This window comes from Chroicocephalus ridibundus, chromosome 1, assembly GCF_963924245.1.
Source record: "Chroicocephalus ridibundus chromosome 1, bChrRid1.1, whole genome shotgun sequence".
NCBI lineage: Eukaryota > Metazoa > Chordata > Aves > Charadriiformes > Laridae > Chroicocephalus > Chroicocephalus ridibundus.
In genome coordinates this window covers 31840624-31855486 of record NC_086284.1, presented here as the reverse complement: position 1 = coordinate 31855486, position 14863 = coordinate 31840624, and the positions used below count along the sequence as shown (strand labels likewise).

The following is a 14863-nucleotide window of genomic DNA, read 5'->3' as shown; positions in this document are numbered from 1 at the left end:
TGCGTCTTACACAATAGACTCTCAGTTTGTGCTTGTCCTCGAGAGCAATACATTAAAAAAGCCAATTATTCCAAGTCCGATAGCCTTCTCTGTTTGATCGTTTTTCGTTTCATTAAGTCAATGAACTTGAGGTAGAAGATCCCGGTAGAGTAGAAACCATTTAAGATGTACTGTCTGCCTTGAAAAGCAAAATTTTATGCTAGTGTGAAAAATGGAAGACTAATGGAGCGGGGGGCAGGAGGCAAAGAATTAGAGAAGTTTGAAGAAGACCTAAAAATGAGAAGAAATCTAGAAAGAAGTTGGCTTAGGGAAGACTGAGGGGAGAAGTCTGAACTGAGCCAAGTTCAGAAGTCTGAACCTGAATTTAGGCATGTCCAAAACTGAGGCAAGGGGAAGGGAGGGAAAACTGAAGGGAAAAGGAACAAACCTGTGGAGAAAGAGAGGAGGAGTGGGGCAATACCACACCAGAAATGGGCCAGCAATTCTTGCATTCAAAGCTGCTCTTAGAATTGAGCTAGCAAAGGTGCAAAAAGAGGCTTCCTGGAGACACTTTGTTGGGAGCTTTATTCAAAGGCTGTATTGCAGCTGGTGGCCTGAAGTGGCTGTGGGTGAGGTGGGAGTGACCACAGAGGGTGAAGGAGCCCCGGGCTAGGCTTCCAGTGGTACCTGACCTCACTAATTGGAAGTTAGTTTTGGTACCATTTCAAGTACTCCATTTCTAGCCTGGGTGTTGCCCGTGCTGCCTTTTTCCCCAAGTGAGCGAAGATAGCAGAGAGGGAAGGGTGAGAGGGAAGGAGGTTTTGGTCTGAGGAATGATCAGCGTTACTGAAACACCCAAGGGCCCCGGCACAGGGCTCTGTCCCTGGGATTGGTTAGAAGGAGTCCCTGTCCTGGAAAGTCTGTCCTACAGATACAGAGCAGGAGGGGTGGGGTGGGGAAGAGAGGAGCTGAGTAAGGCTGCAGTTTGCTGACCTCATCTGCCTGGCAGTGGCAGGAACACGACCAGGAGTCAGGTCTCTCGTGCCTCCCACCGGTGCCCTGTCTCGGGAACCACACTGGGTTGGGCTGACATGCACAAATTAAGATGCAAGGTGACTATCTTGACTTGAGAGTGTTGTCCCATGTGGGCTTTCTTCTTTCTTCCCTGGGATTTAATCTCTCTTCCATAGCTTCGTTTCCTCTCTGCAATGTGTCGCTCATTAGGCTGAGATTGGGATTGTTTTAATTTCACCTATCAGAGTGTGACTCTCTGAAAGAAGTATTTGTAAAAGCCATTTGAAACATACGCAGCTAGGAAAGCTAGAAATGGAAAGGAGCTGTTAAATCATCCAGCACAATCACGGTGTGTCCCACAAAGCATTTTTTCCCCTCTTTATTTCAGAGCAGTTTACAGCAACGCTGCGTAAATTCTGCTGTTTCCCTTGAGCAGTTATGCTAGAGGCCAAGGCATCTATTGCAATTATTATTTTTTTTAAATGAAACCTGCTTTTTCTTCCTTGGACCACTGTGATGCTTTGTTTTGATTAACTGATTCATGGTCCTTAATGATACGTGAAAAGAATTGACATCCCCGACATGATGCCGTGCCTGCTGTGGTAGCCGTGGGCCGCCCGGGGAAGGCGGGCTGGCTCCCCACCACCCTCTGTGAGCAGCCCGCCCCTGTCTTGAGGCATAAGGTTTGTCTTCCTGTAATTTACGGTGTATCAAGTGAAATGGTGGGTGGTGGCGGCGGTATCACTGTCCCTATCTAATTCTTTCTGGAGCCTTGTCAAGTTCGTGGGCCAGATGATGATTATTCCCTTCAGATATGTACAGCTATTATTGTAATGGGCTTTTACTGAGCAAAGCCATGCTGTTAGTCTTTTCTTAGAAATTATTGTCTCCAGCCACTTGGCACAGAGAACAGTTTAAAAAGCTTTCAAATAACATGTCTGCTGTCTCTTAGTTCAATGAGTCTAGCAATGTAATTGTTGAAATATCTCGTTTGTGATTCCTAAAGACGTACCTGATCTGTACCATACCTGGTTCCTATGTTTTACCTTTATACTCTGCAGCTTTGTTTGCTTCTAACTTATGTCTGCTCCAGGGCCAGATTTCTCTCATAAAATTAGGCTGTAAACTTTATGGAACAAGAACTTTCTTGCATGTTTGCATGATGCTGAGCGCAGTTAAGACTGACGCTCCTATGCAGTACAAAAGAGCAATTCTTATATTTTGAGAATGGTTCCCTTGAGCTAGATCTTCTCCTTTTAGATTCTCCCCTACTTCTGTTTCTGAAGCTGTCATTGTGCTTCCAACCTGTTTTATGTGATTATTATGAGACTCATAAACACTAGTTTAAAGCACATGGACATAAAATTGTGAAGCTTGCCAAAAGGAACTTTATTTTTTGTTGGCTTTATCAAGGCTGCAGAGAAAGGAAACTTAAAAAACGGTGGAGGAAAAAGTGGAAGTTAGCACCTTTTCCATGTGATCAGTCTGAATGACATAAAAGGCAGTTATAGATCTTTTATAAATCTAGCAAAATAACTAAATATATTACTGGACCTGAATCACAGGTCAGTTTGAGGACCAAAATGGTAGTTTTCTACTGAGTCTTTTTCATGCTTGAAAGCAGTTGACAGTAAGCGATATGAATTGTGTAGCAGCAATAACTCTTCAATATCAATATGTGCTGAGGTCAGAGTTACATTTTGTACAAAATACTTGTTATTTCACTATCATGAGTCTTGCTCTTCATCTAAGACATGTACAGTGGCAGTTACTGCAGTGCGAAGGTAAATTGTTGTGATCTGTCTCTGTTCTGGTTCAGGAGGTGACATTTCAGGAGGGAAAATTTATTGTTCAGTGAACTGTAGTTGTGCTTATTCAGATCCATTGATACAATATTAGAAATTGTTAAGTAAATGGGAGAAAAATGTTGTTTAATAGTGTATTTTTTTTTCTTATTAGTGTGATGTCTTCCTTCCTGTATTTTATGAAGCGAGGTCAACACAGCTGTAACTTTTTAGCTTTCAGGTGTTCTGGGAAAAAAGTGCCTGCACTTCGGAGCTGAAGAAGGACATGAGGAGTAAAAGGACCTGGGATCTCACTGGTCAGAATGAAACAGATGTTGAAAGATTTTTCAAATCTGTTGTTAGTAGTGCTCTGTGACTATGGTGAGTATTAGAGTTATCAAGGGAAAACTGTGAGATGTGTATTCACACGGTGGTTTTGGATGGTGCTGTTTCCAGGTGATCTGTTGAAATCAGATGCCACAGAAGCCACCACTGGTACGCACAGAATACAGTCTAGATCTTATGCAATATTTAGGTGGAAAACACAGCTTGCATAAACTGCCCCTGTAGATCAGAGTGTCAGGAACCTTTCCTGCTGTAAATTTGCTCAGAGAATAAACAAGATAAATGAACAGATTTCTGTGGGCATCATTGGGGGACTGGCTGTGTTAGAAGCAGTAACTGGAACTCTGCTCTCTTGTAAGGCTCGTGTTTCATAATATTTAATGAATGTCATGAAACATAGACCTATTTTAGGTATCCATACCAGGATGGGTGGAACTGCTCGTACAACTGCCTGTTTCTCTCCTTTAACTATAAAAGGAACCTATGGTGGTTGGCTGAGATGTAAGCGTCTACAGTATGGGCAACCTTCTAGGAGTGAGTGAGCCCCCATCCAATGGACCTAAGCTGCCACTTGGAGAGCTTTTGAGAACAACAGAGGTGTTCTTTCCTTGACTGTATAATAAACCAAAGGATGGTATTCATATTCATTCAATTTCAGTCATGTAAAATTAGGCAGCTAGTCAGAGGCAATCAGTCTCCTTTGAGTAGTCCACGAATAAATCAGCACATATTGAAAGCAGCTTCAAGCCATCTGCAATCTGAGATGTGTGGAATGAAAAAGCACCTCCTCACCGTAAGCTGCCAATGAGAGAGGTTAGACATCTAAGTTCAACAACTGTAAGATGTCTGCAAGCTGAGGGGCATTCTATGCATGGCGTCTTATCTTTTCCAAGAATGTAATAAGTAGGAAGTATATTTGCAAAGGGAATTAATTCCTCATTGCACAGTGAATTAGAAATTTTGAAAATGGGACTCTTAATTCCTAAATAATACATATGTTTTCAAAAGTTACATTCATAGTTTAAAAGTAGTGTTCTGACAGCTGCAGTACATTGTCAAACCATGCTAAAGGATTAAGCCATGCACTGCTGAAATGTCTATAGCATGGAAAAAATGGAAAAATGATTGTTTAGTCCCTGCTTGTGCAATAGGCTGTGGTAGCAGGTAGTTAACGCACCAAATGGCTGAAGATGTCTTACAAAGAAGAGAAATGTCTGCAGTTTGCTCTTCTTTTATGAGTGAGGAAAGTCTGACTATAGGTAATGACTGAATACTAAGTACGCTCAGCTACTCAAGCCTCAGTGCTTGCTCCATCTCCGGTCTAGAACACGGGATCACTAGAAGGTGTAAGAAACCTAGAATTGCCATCTTTTAGATGAACTTAATTCCAGTAGAAGTGGAGACGCTTGTCTGTGGCTTTTAGTACCATTTCTTCTTTTAATAAGATAATTAGCCAAGTTAAGAACACTGCACTGAGTGGGAAACACGGTGAAAGTACGTATTAAATTCACTTAACCCAAGAAGTGAGGTGAATGATTGCAATATCCACTGGTTCTTGGTGAGCCAGTCCTGTAGGCGTTCACAACTAGTTGACTCAGAGGTAAAAGCTATTATTCCTGAACTTTATAGAGCATAGCACAGTAAGTAATTACAAGGTGCAGTTAAAGAGCTAAACCTCTGCTGCAAACTTTAGGTGCATCATATTTTGCCTTATTTCCAGTTAAAGGGTAGTCCATAGTTCAGAAAAAGCCTTCCAGACAGTTCTGCGGATACACATTGTTGAGTATCACATGTACACATAGTTTTTAGATAGCTATTTCACTCATACTTTTTTGTTTCAGACCAAGACTATTTTTTAAATGATCCAGTATGCTCTGGAAAATTACTGTAATGCTAAAAAAAGTCCTAACTTACAACAAAACAGTATTCTCATTTCTTATCAGTTTTTCTGATGTGTTTATTCTTCTTAGCTGTGTGCTACTGGTGGCTGACAGGCCAACAGCACAACCCAAGTTGGTTTAAACACAATTAAAGATAAATAAATATCAGAATAGCACCCTCAAATAATTCTTCTTGCTCTTCGGTAAAAAACAAGGATTTTCCTTTTGATCTTTCCAAGTGTGAGTTCTTGCAAAGACTCCTCTGGCAGGTTGTTGACGCCACAGGCAGGCTCCATTCAATGGGAGACCATTGTAATAACTACCAAAAATATACAAATGCATTGAAAGCTGCCCCGACTGGCTGTCCAAACAACTGGGACCAAGTTTTGGCGTGTGATACAGCCACGCGCAAGCAGTAGGCTGGCGGGCAGCTGAAGGAGCTTGTGGTGGAAGCTGGCTACTTCTGATGGGTGCCTTTTTGGAACATCATGTAAAACTGCCATGTGGGCTGTCCAAGGGCACAAACTTCCTGTGTTGCTAACCAAAGATGGGGGAAAGGATGCTGTGAACTGAGGTGCACCAGCCAGAGCTCTGTAATGCTCTAACGCCATCCTCCAGTAATGCTCATTTCCCTCACTTCCCAAATGATCTCCATTAGGGTTGATGGGAGCTACATGGAAGTCCCCTGGCCTCTCTCCAGTCCGCCCACACACATGCACAGTGGTGTTAATTCTTCTCATCTGAGCCTTTCCAAATAAAAAACAGTGCAAGAGAGTCAAGACAGTTCTAAAAGAGAGTAAGGACAGTAGAGCAGTAGGTAAAAACATCAGTGCTTTTCGTTACTATCACTTGAATGTTTTTCTTGTAAGTTTAAAGTGTGAAGTTGGGTTTTTGCCATGGTCTGATTTCTTTTTCCTTTATAATGTTTCAGCTACATTGAATCTAGGCCAATTCCTTTGTAGAGAAATGCATCATTTTGCCCATGTTCAAAGAAACCAAAACCAGCAACTGGCAACCATTTCACTGGGAAAGTCTAACACAGCTGTGGGAACTTCATGTCAGAGTGCTCATGGTGGCTTGGGACATGCTTTCTGCTGTCCTTATGAAGATTTTCCCAGACTTGGTCCAGATAGAAGTCCTTGTAAATGAGTTAGTGATGAAATTCTCTGAAGGGTCAAGCGTGCCCCCACTCCTGCTGGCTCCTCTTGCCAGCCCCACGTACTACTGTGCATGCTCCAACCCAGAGCAGCAGAGTTCCCACACATTTGTAATATCAGGCACTAGAGTTGCCCGTCCTGTGCTCTCTGCTGTCATGCCAGCAGCGAGCAAGAAAGGTGGGAACTTGCTGGAGTAAATTGCAGACCCAAAGAACAGGAAAAGGTAGAAGAGCTGTAAGGCAAAGAGATGAGGGCAGGAGTTTGGAGAGCTGTGATAACGGTAATGCAGTTAGGATAGTACCCAAGAGATATTGACAGTAAGCGACAGTAGGAAAAGGACTGGAAAACATGGAGAGGCACAGATGACCGAACCAAAACGTGAAGAACAAGGAGAATGCGTTGCTGGGAAGTTCATAGCCATTTTTCACAGGCATTCAGGGTCTGTTTCCTACTCTGAGTGGAGATGAGGTTTGCTGGGGTGCCATGTGCTCGCCGCAGCTGGTATCAGTGGGATCCTGCTTTGGATGTCTTTGGATGATATTTAAAATCACGTCCTGGGTTTCTTAGGGCTTCCACAATTAGTTGATACTTGACAGTTTTCACCTTTGTGCCTGTGCCTTGGCTCCTAACACACTAGACAAGAATAGTCACATCCTCTCATCTTTTGGGAATAGGATAAATCATTAATATTTCTAATGCACTAATATACTATGATAAGAGCACAATAGAAGAGTCCATGCGGGAAATGAATAATTCTGTGTTATCAGGATGGATTTTGGATGGTGTAAAGTCAATAATACATGGGACCACCCATGGAAGAATGAGAACAAAAGAGCCCTCTGGTAACGAGCACCATCCATCTGCCAATGAAGCAGCATATTGCGGAAAAAGTGGTACTGAGTCATGCCAATTAAAGACTGAGTTATAGCACATATATGTTATGCATGATTTATATGTGTAAGGCTGTGTGTGCCACCTTCATTCGGAATTTATGGATGTGGTGGGAGCTGGTTATTTTAAGCATGTGTTTTAGCTGTTGGAGAGTAATAGGCACTTCTAGTGCACACTGCACCTCACCCTGATGTAAATGTCTATAGCTGGTCAGATGAATTTCCTCCTGAAAATGTTCCCTGCTGACAAGAAAGTGAATCCAAGGTGACTAACTCAAATTGAAGCTTAGAGTGGTAGGCGTCCAATATTATGGGAGATGAGTCCTGCTACTCCTGACTGCTGAGTGCTTGGCTTGGCAGTTGCAGTGTTTTTCCAGCAAAGCTTTCTTGAGGTAATCTTAAGACATGTGTAACAGATTTTACAAGTCAAAGTATTGTTAGTTGATACTACTTATGAAAGGATTGCTTTAACTGAAGTTTTACATTTACGTAGCACCTTCCATCCAGGACTCAGAAGACTTTTCCCAGACAATTAAATAAAGATGTCTCACAGCACATTCTGTATCTGAAATAGATGTATGCAGTTCCCATTTTTCAGATAACCTTTCTATGTCTGAAATCCTTAAGTTTCAAACAGAAAATTTAGCAGAGCTGAGAACCAAAATGTGATCTTCCCAATCCATTGCTTTAGATATCATCTATCCCCACTAGTTACAGCATGTCTCAGGATAATTTGGCAGCTTGCACAAACATGGTCATGCAAGAAGTGCATTTAAAAAGACTGTGCCATTTATGATGAAATGATGTCATTTAGACATGTTGCACCACATCTGAGACAAGAAAAGTGCTGCAGTCACCATCACTGTTATTTTCAGCTCTTTCACTCAAGTGTCTCTGTGATGCAAATGAGCAAAATGAAAGATTCATAAGACAGAGCAAGAGAGAAGCTTCAAAAAGCATCATGCAGACTTCCTATTTTACTTAATTTAAGGGACATTTTTCATGTTTCTGTATTAAGAAACTACTGTCCTTTTTTGCTAAAGTAAGTGGAGCAACAGCCGGCCACTGTGAAGTGGACTTTAAGAATCTCTAAGTGAAACAAGTTGAGAGGATTGAGAATCTACCCTCATAAATAAGGTTTTCTGTGAATATTTTGGGTTGGGCTTTTTTGTTTTGTTCTGTTTTTTGTTTTTTTTTTTTTTTTTTAAAACCTTGTTTTTAACCTTCCTGAACATGTTACTGCAGTGGACTTTGAGCTGCTCCAAACCACATCCCTGCACAAAGGAGAGGTAGTGAGCTTTAATTGTTAACAGCTAGGACCTCTTCTTTTGTTCTTTTTTTTTTTTTTAACTGATTCACTTGAAAAAGTTTGAGAACCACTTCTTAAATATCCACTTTATACTTTCATTTTCTTCCACAAGGTAGGTTAGATAAACATACCAGTTTATATATCAGTATATATATCAGTTGTCTCTTTGGTTCTTAATACTGTCGTGAAACCGTTTTCCTTTCAGTTCTCGGTGAAGTGGAGTATCTCCTGTTGGAGCGCGCAGGTCATGTAGCCTTCAGCAATGATACAGTGTCTGTGGAATACCAGTACTATAATGGTGGTAATGTGTCAGCAGAGCATCTGTCCATCCTGTTGCTGGATGCCAGCACCAACGAGATAATTGCAAGAAAACAGCTTCCAGCAAATCAGTCCCAGGGGATGGTAGAGTTTGAGTGTTTCCATTTCAAGAGTGCTGGGGACTTCTTGTTCAGAATGGTCTCTCCCAGCGATAATGGCAGTGCTGCCCAGTGGAGCAGAAGAAGCACGTCCAGCCTCCATGTGGAATGGCCTGTATTTCACATTGATTTGAACAAGAGTTCAGAGGTGCTTGGGAACTCCCTTCAAGTTGGACTTTTTACAAATGAGCAGTTGTGTGCCATGAACAAGACAGTGGTTTCGCTGGATGTGATATTCACCAGCACCCTTTATGAATTCAGAAGAGTAAGCTCTGATGGGACTCTGGGCATTAGAACTAGCAAAGGAATCCCACTCTCTAGGTCCCAGTGGGTAGAGTTTGACTGCCCACCTGTTGGTCAAGAAACATACATCACTGTGTTACTGAAATCGTTAGAAACACATTCCATCATTGCTTCCATAGGACCCATAGATCTCCTCCACAAATTTGGATACAGACTGGTTGTGGCATCAGAAGCAACATGCAAAACTTTGGTTCAGGTCTTCATAGTCTCTCCACCGTGCACTTCTATCAGCGGAAAAATTGTCGTCTATAAAGAGGACCTCAAACTTCCTAGTCAAAGAACAACTTGGCTGTATGAAAACACCCTTCACCCAGGAGACAACAGGACAGAATTTAACTGCACTTTGTTTGATGTGGGGAAGAACAAATACTGCTTTGACTTCTTTAATTTCTCAAACCGAAGCCATTTCCCAACAAGAGTTAAGGAGTGTATGATGATCCAAAGGAATATGGGTTTGTATTGATGTTTGTCCTCTTTTAGCTAAAATCAGCACTCTTACCTGCCAACGTGGGTAATGATAAATAGGTTTGATTGTGGTGTCCCCTGTTGAATAGCTACTTTTTTGGGTCTCCTACACCAGACAAAATAGTTGCAGTGTCATATGCAGATGGGAACAAGACGGAGTAGACTGTTATGTAGAGGCATACACAAGGACATTTGGTAGCAAATGGCACTGTGGTAGCTTACAGCTGCAATAAGTTAACACTAAGTACCAGCCAAAACTGTGTGGGGCATTCTGAATAATCTATCTAGTCTGGGTAAAATTGAAATTTGGCCCTCTCAGTGAGGTAAGAAGTTACTGCAGTAGATCTGGCCCATTGGAGACACTGAAGGTAGGATTAGTCTTACCTACCTTTAAGTGTCTAAAAGCCAAGGATCCAACATTAAGTAGTTGTCTAGCTTTTTAGTCAAGAGAGACAGGCATCTCACAAGGGTGATTCATGGCTATAGAAGAAACATGGGCTGAATCCTCACCTGGGTGTCTCGTTCTCTAGCCCATTTGCTGTAGGAGTTTAGAATCACAGTTTTTACATACACAAATTTTGGTGAAATGAATCAGGATTTGGCCATAATGAAAGACACTATTGGGTCACTTGGACAGCTTGCAGGTTTTTCAAGCAGCCTTTAAAGACATGTCTCTGCTGCTGCTTAAAACAAACCAGGGTGTATTTTCTGATCTATAAGGCCACCTGGCAGATCATGGGTCACATTCGTATAGCTAAACTTTTCCTCTCAGAAAAGATTAGAATCATATAGACTGACAGCTAGAGACAGTCTGTGGTCCATATAGTCATTTGAGCCATGATCAGATGTGGTTTGGGAGGGTGCTGGTTGGCAGAAGCCAAAGCCATGTCCAGGAGTATGAGTGATCATGGTTAGGGAGTGATTGCAGTTAAGTATGATCACAAGACAGAGCTTGAACCCATTCCTCAGCCCTATTTAAGGAATATCTATACATTTTATTTATATCTATATGTCTTATGCAAACGTAGCTTCAGAGGTGTCAGTCCATGGTTTGGCAGAGTCAACAAATCACAGTAGCACGGCAGAGGAAGCAGATGAGCTAAAAGTCCTCCTCATCCCTTGTTTGTGGAAGGCAGCCAGAGTGAGGGATGGGCTGTATGTGCATGAGGGCATTGGGGTTGGGTTATGTTAGATTGTGTTGCCTACACCTGGAACAGAAAAGTAAATGTTCACATTTGGAGCAGGCTTAATGAATTAGTCTTTCCCATGTAAACACTTCAAATAGTTTGGGTTGAAAGGTTTGAGATGTACACTGTTTTCTACACCTCCTCACTCCGGTGTCCCTGAAAAGGAAGTGCGGGAACGCGAGACAAAAAAGGGTCACTGGGCTTCATGGGCAGGTCTCTGAGTGGAGTCATCAGGAGACCAGAAGTGTAGGACATGGTCCATAGCACACAGTCCAGACGCAGCCTATATTAATTAGGTTCCTAGTGTCATGTGGTCTTACTTTGTACTATTTCATAAATTCTAGAACTGTTAGCTCTTTAATTACCATGCTGTACTAAAAATGACCTCTATTTTTCCCGTATGCCAAACTCAGTGCATAGTTCTTCTCTTCATCTTAACTTCCCATCTGCGTTCTCTGTTGGCACTCTCTCTCTTCCTTTGGCATAAGAAAGTCTATTTAAAATGAAAGCATATTATTTTCTTAATGGAGCTAATTCTCAAGGAAAAAGGAAGAGAGAATTGTAATTCTTTCTCTGTACTTGAGTGGTATGTTACACTGATACGATCTACATAATTACCCTGACAGATGAATACCTAGGATATGACATAGATATGTTTCTGTGCCCAGTATTTGACTGTTTTAATTGATGAGATGCACCTTAAGCAATGACTCCCTGCAATCTGCTTTGTTTTCTTGGGTTCCCCGATAGCACCATCCTTACAACTGCAGTCGAAAGAATCAGGCTATGCCTGCGAAGAACAGAGTTAAGTCAATAGCTGCCAAGTTAGAAGTGTCAAATCTACAAAGACGATGAAAGCGAAACCACACCGCTTAGCCGTAAATAAAATGTCAATCTGAAATTAATTAGACTGCAGCACATCTGACTTCATGCCTGTATCTGCGAGACTTCAAAGCCCGCAGGCAGCGTTTGAAAGGAGCAGGGTGTTCTGGGAGGGGTGCATCAGCCTGAAGCCAAGACAGGTAGAGCGAACCTGCACTGCCTGCGGTGGCCATCTGCCTCCCAGCTGCTTTGGAAAGTCTTCTCCTGGGCTCAGGAGTGTCTCTCACCCTGCTGCAGGCCACTGTGCATAGACCCAGATCCCTGCTAGCTCTTCATCTAAAACATACAGCTGCTGCACAGCAGGTGCCTCTCCACCAGTCACTTATTTTCTGCTTTGGACTTCCTGAACTCACTCAGTTTAAGGCAAGGAGAGGTGATAAATCCTCTAGTCTGGGCTCCTGTGCAGCACGGGCCATCACTTTTCATCTAATTACCCTGGTGTTGAGTCCCATAACTAGTCTTTGCATTCGACTGCCGTTTATCCTCCAGAGAGTTATCCAGTCTTTTGTTGAAGGCACCACAAAACTGAGAGCCTTCTGCTAATTTCTCTCAATACTCTTAATTTTATTTTTTTTTAAAAAAAGGCATCTCTGTGTTCCATAACTAAACCTCATCTAGCTTAATCCTCTAGTGACTGTCTGTCACTCTGCTGCTCTGTGCTAGAGGAGACAGCTGTTTCCTATCCACTGTCTTCCCCCTGCGAAGGCATTTGCACATCCACATGATCTCAATCCTTCCAGATAGTATGAGCGTTCTTTTTAATAAACTGAAAAGATTAAGTCTTTATTTGGAAGGTATTTTCTTCAGGATTTGGTTAATTTTCTGGCTTTTTGGCTCCATTTCCATATTTTTAAACAGTCCTTTTGTTTGATGACAGGGTTACCAGCTTTGGGTACTGTGTTCTGATGTCCTGCTGACCGGTGCCTCTTGAGCAGCTACTTAGTGGTCCTCTGCTTTAATCTCCACTGATTGCATTAGCTAATTTTGCTATAACTTTTACCCTGTAAACTCCTCTTGAAGTGTTTTTGTGTATGGCCTTTCAATATGTAGTCTGCCATCCTGCAGGTACAATTCGTATTCCTTCTTGCTACATTTTACATTTTCCTGATTTACAATCTAATTTGCTTGAGTTATCCTAACTTATCAAGTAACCTACATTGCTCATACAACTGCAGTATTTGCTTATGTCATCACAGGAGTGACATATTTCCTCGGTAATGGTTTTATATTTATTTTCCCATCAACTAGGCAAGCACTGTACAGCACTGAGCCTTATACTAATGCCTTTGGAATCTCTCCAAACGCATTCCCACTTGGTGATGGTTTTCTGTTGACAATTGCATATCAAATCTGTCACTCAGCCAGTTCTTACTTCATTTAGCATATGCTCCATTATTATGAAGCAGAGATACCGTCTTGTAAAAGATCAAAGCTCCTAAATCATTAAAATTATCTTCATCCAAACCACAGAGGATGAGATAAAAGATTATTTTGCCACACCCATTTTCTGTAGGTTGGGCATCAGTTATATTCCTGACCCTTCATCAGTCTTGCTCTTCACTCCTCATCCCAGCCAGGGTTAGTCCAGCCTGTGGAACAGGAATCCAGCTTGTGTGTGGAGTAGGAAGGAGAAGGCTCCCGGTGGCCCTGATTGAGCCAGGACAGCAGCTCCTCCAGCCCAGGTCATCAGCTTCAGAATGAGTGTCGCAGAAAAATCTTGTGCTATCTAAGACTGTGAATATATCTATTAAAGGTGGGGAATTCATCTATTAAATGTGAGCCAGAACTTGTGCAGCTTTATGTAGAGTCCGACAGGAGAACCCGTGAAAAAATAACAGCGAGATGTGAGTCACTTCATTCATCTCAGTGGGGTGTTAACTGTTTCACACAGGTGACTTAGAGAAAGTCACACAGCTCATTTTTTCCCTGTGTTTGACCAGATTATTTGAATGTCTGAGGTAGGAAACTGTGTTAGATCATCTCACCCAGCAACAGATGCACTGCAGGCTCATTCTTTTCAATGCTTTATCCTGTGCTTTGCTCATCTGGGATTTAAGTGTCCCCAGCAGCGAGACTTCTGCACTCCTTAGAAGGATGGTCCATTTCCTAGCGTGTATCCCACTTGAAACATTCAGGATGAGACTGATAAAATGAATCAGTAATGCTACAGCATAGAAATGGGCATATTTTCTTCATATTTCCAGTATTAATTAACTTTCTTTTACAGTTCTTAGTCACTCCAGAGACGGGTTTCAGCTTTGGTGTAACTCTCTTGCGCTTGCCGACACCAGAGATGAATTTTGTTCATCTGACTTTTGCTAACCGTCAAAAAAGGTCAGCAGGGCATAAGAAATGCAGCCGTTGCCAGCAAAGGGAAAGAGGAAGGTAGGGGAAGACCTTCTGAAGGGAAAAGTGGTCAGTAAAGGAGGAGAGGAGTAAGTAGAGTATCTAGGGGTCAGGCAGGGATATATAACTTCCATCAAATTCTTGCTCCCTGAATAAGACTGTATGAATCAGACCTCTTATCTGTAGGAGAATCTGGGAACCAATTAGCTCTATTGCCTGAAACTGTACCTGGCTTGCATTTATTTAGAAATAGGCAGATGCAGGGGATCTGGGTGTGCCAGGGCTGGTTTGTGCCCCAACCCCTTCTCCTGTGTCAGTGAATGCTTCATCTCCACACCCCCAGTATTTTAGGAATAAATTGGGTGTTACAGGCTCACTGGGATAGCTCTTCACTTCTGAAAAAGAATTTGTAGGTAGTGCCTCTGCAATTCTTAAAGATGCCTGTTTACGGGGGAAAAGACTGTAATTTGCCCAGGTAGAGTCTAGGTTTTCTTCCTTTAAAGGGATCCTGTCCTTTCATTGTCCAAATTAGTAACCTGTTGGAGCATGCCACCCTTTCAGTGCACTCAGGCTTCATTTCCATGGAAATAGAGAAACACAGAATGGGTGAGAAAGGTCTTTTCCCAGGTCTTATCCAAACACTAATACAATGTGTGTACAGCCAATTTCAGGACATAAAAACTCATCTCAGCTTCCACAAATCCTGCAATCCCCCAGGCTAGCGTAGGCGCTTACATGAGCCTGTAGATGATTTTGTCCCATATAACTGGTCTTGTTGAAGTGCTTAGGACTATCACATGCATCAGGGTGGAAGGATGATACTGAGCATCCCTTGCTGACTGCGCCATTGGATAGCACTGCACGCTCAGTCTTACGAACACAGAAATTTGAGGGGAGATATTTATG

General features: G+C 42.3%; 1 protein-coding gene across 2 annotated transcripts in view; it reads left to right on the top strand.

Moving 5' to 3' along the window:
- The window catches only part of THSD1 (thrombospondin type 1 domain containing 1), a 30820-nt gene that overhangs the window by 3515 nt on the left and 12442 nt on the right, over positions 1-14863 (top strand). For both annotated transcript variants that reach the window (XR_010070849.1, XM_063333525.1), the window contains exons 2-3: positions 3012-3158; positions 8564-9529. Coding sequence is in view for 1 of the 2 variants with exons in the window: in XM_063333525.1 (XP_063189595.1) it covers positions 3101-3158; positions 8564-9529 (1024 nt within the window). In the remaining variant the exon portion in view is untranslated. The remainder of the gene's footprint in view (positions 1-3011; positions 3159-8563; positions 9530-14863) is intronic.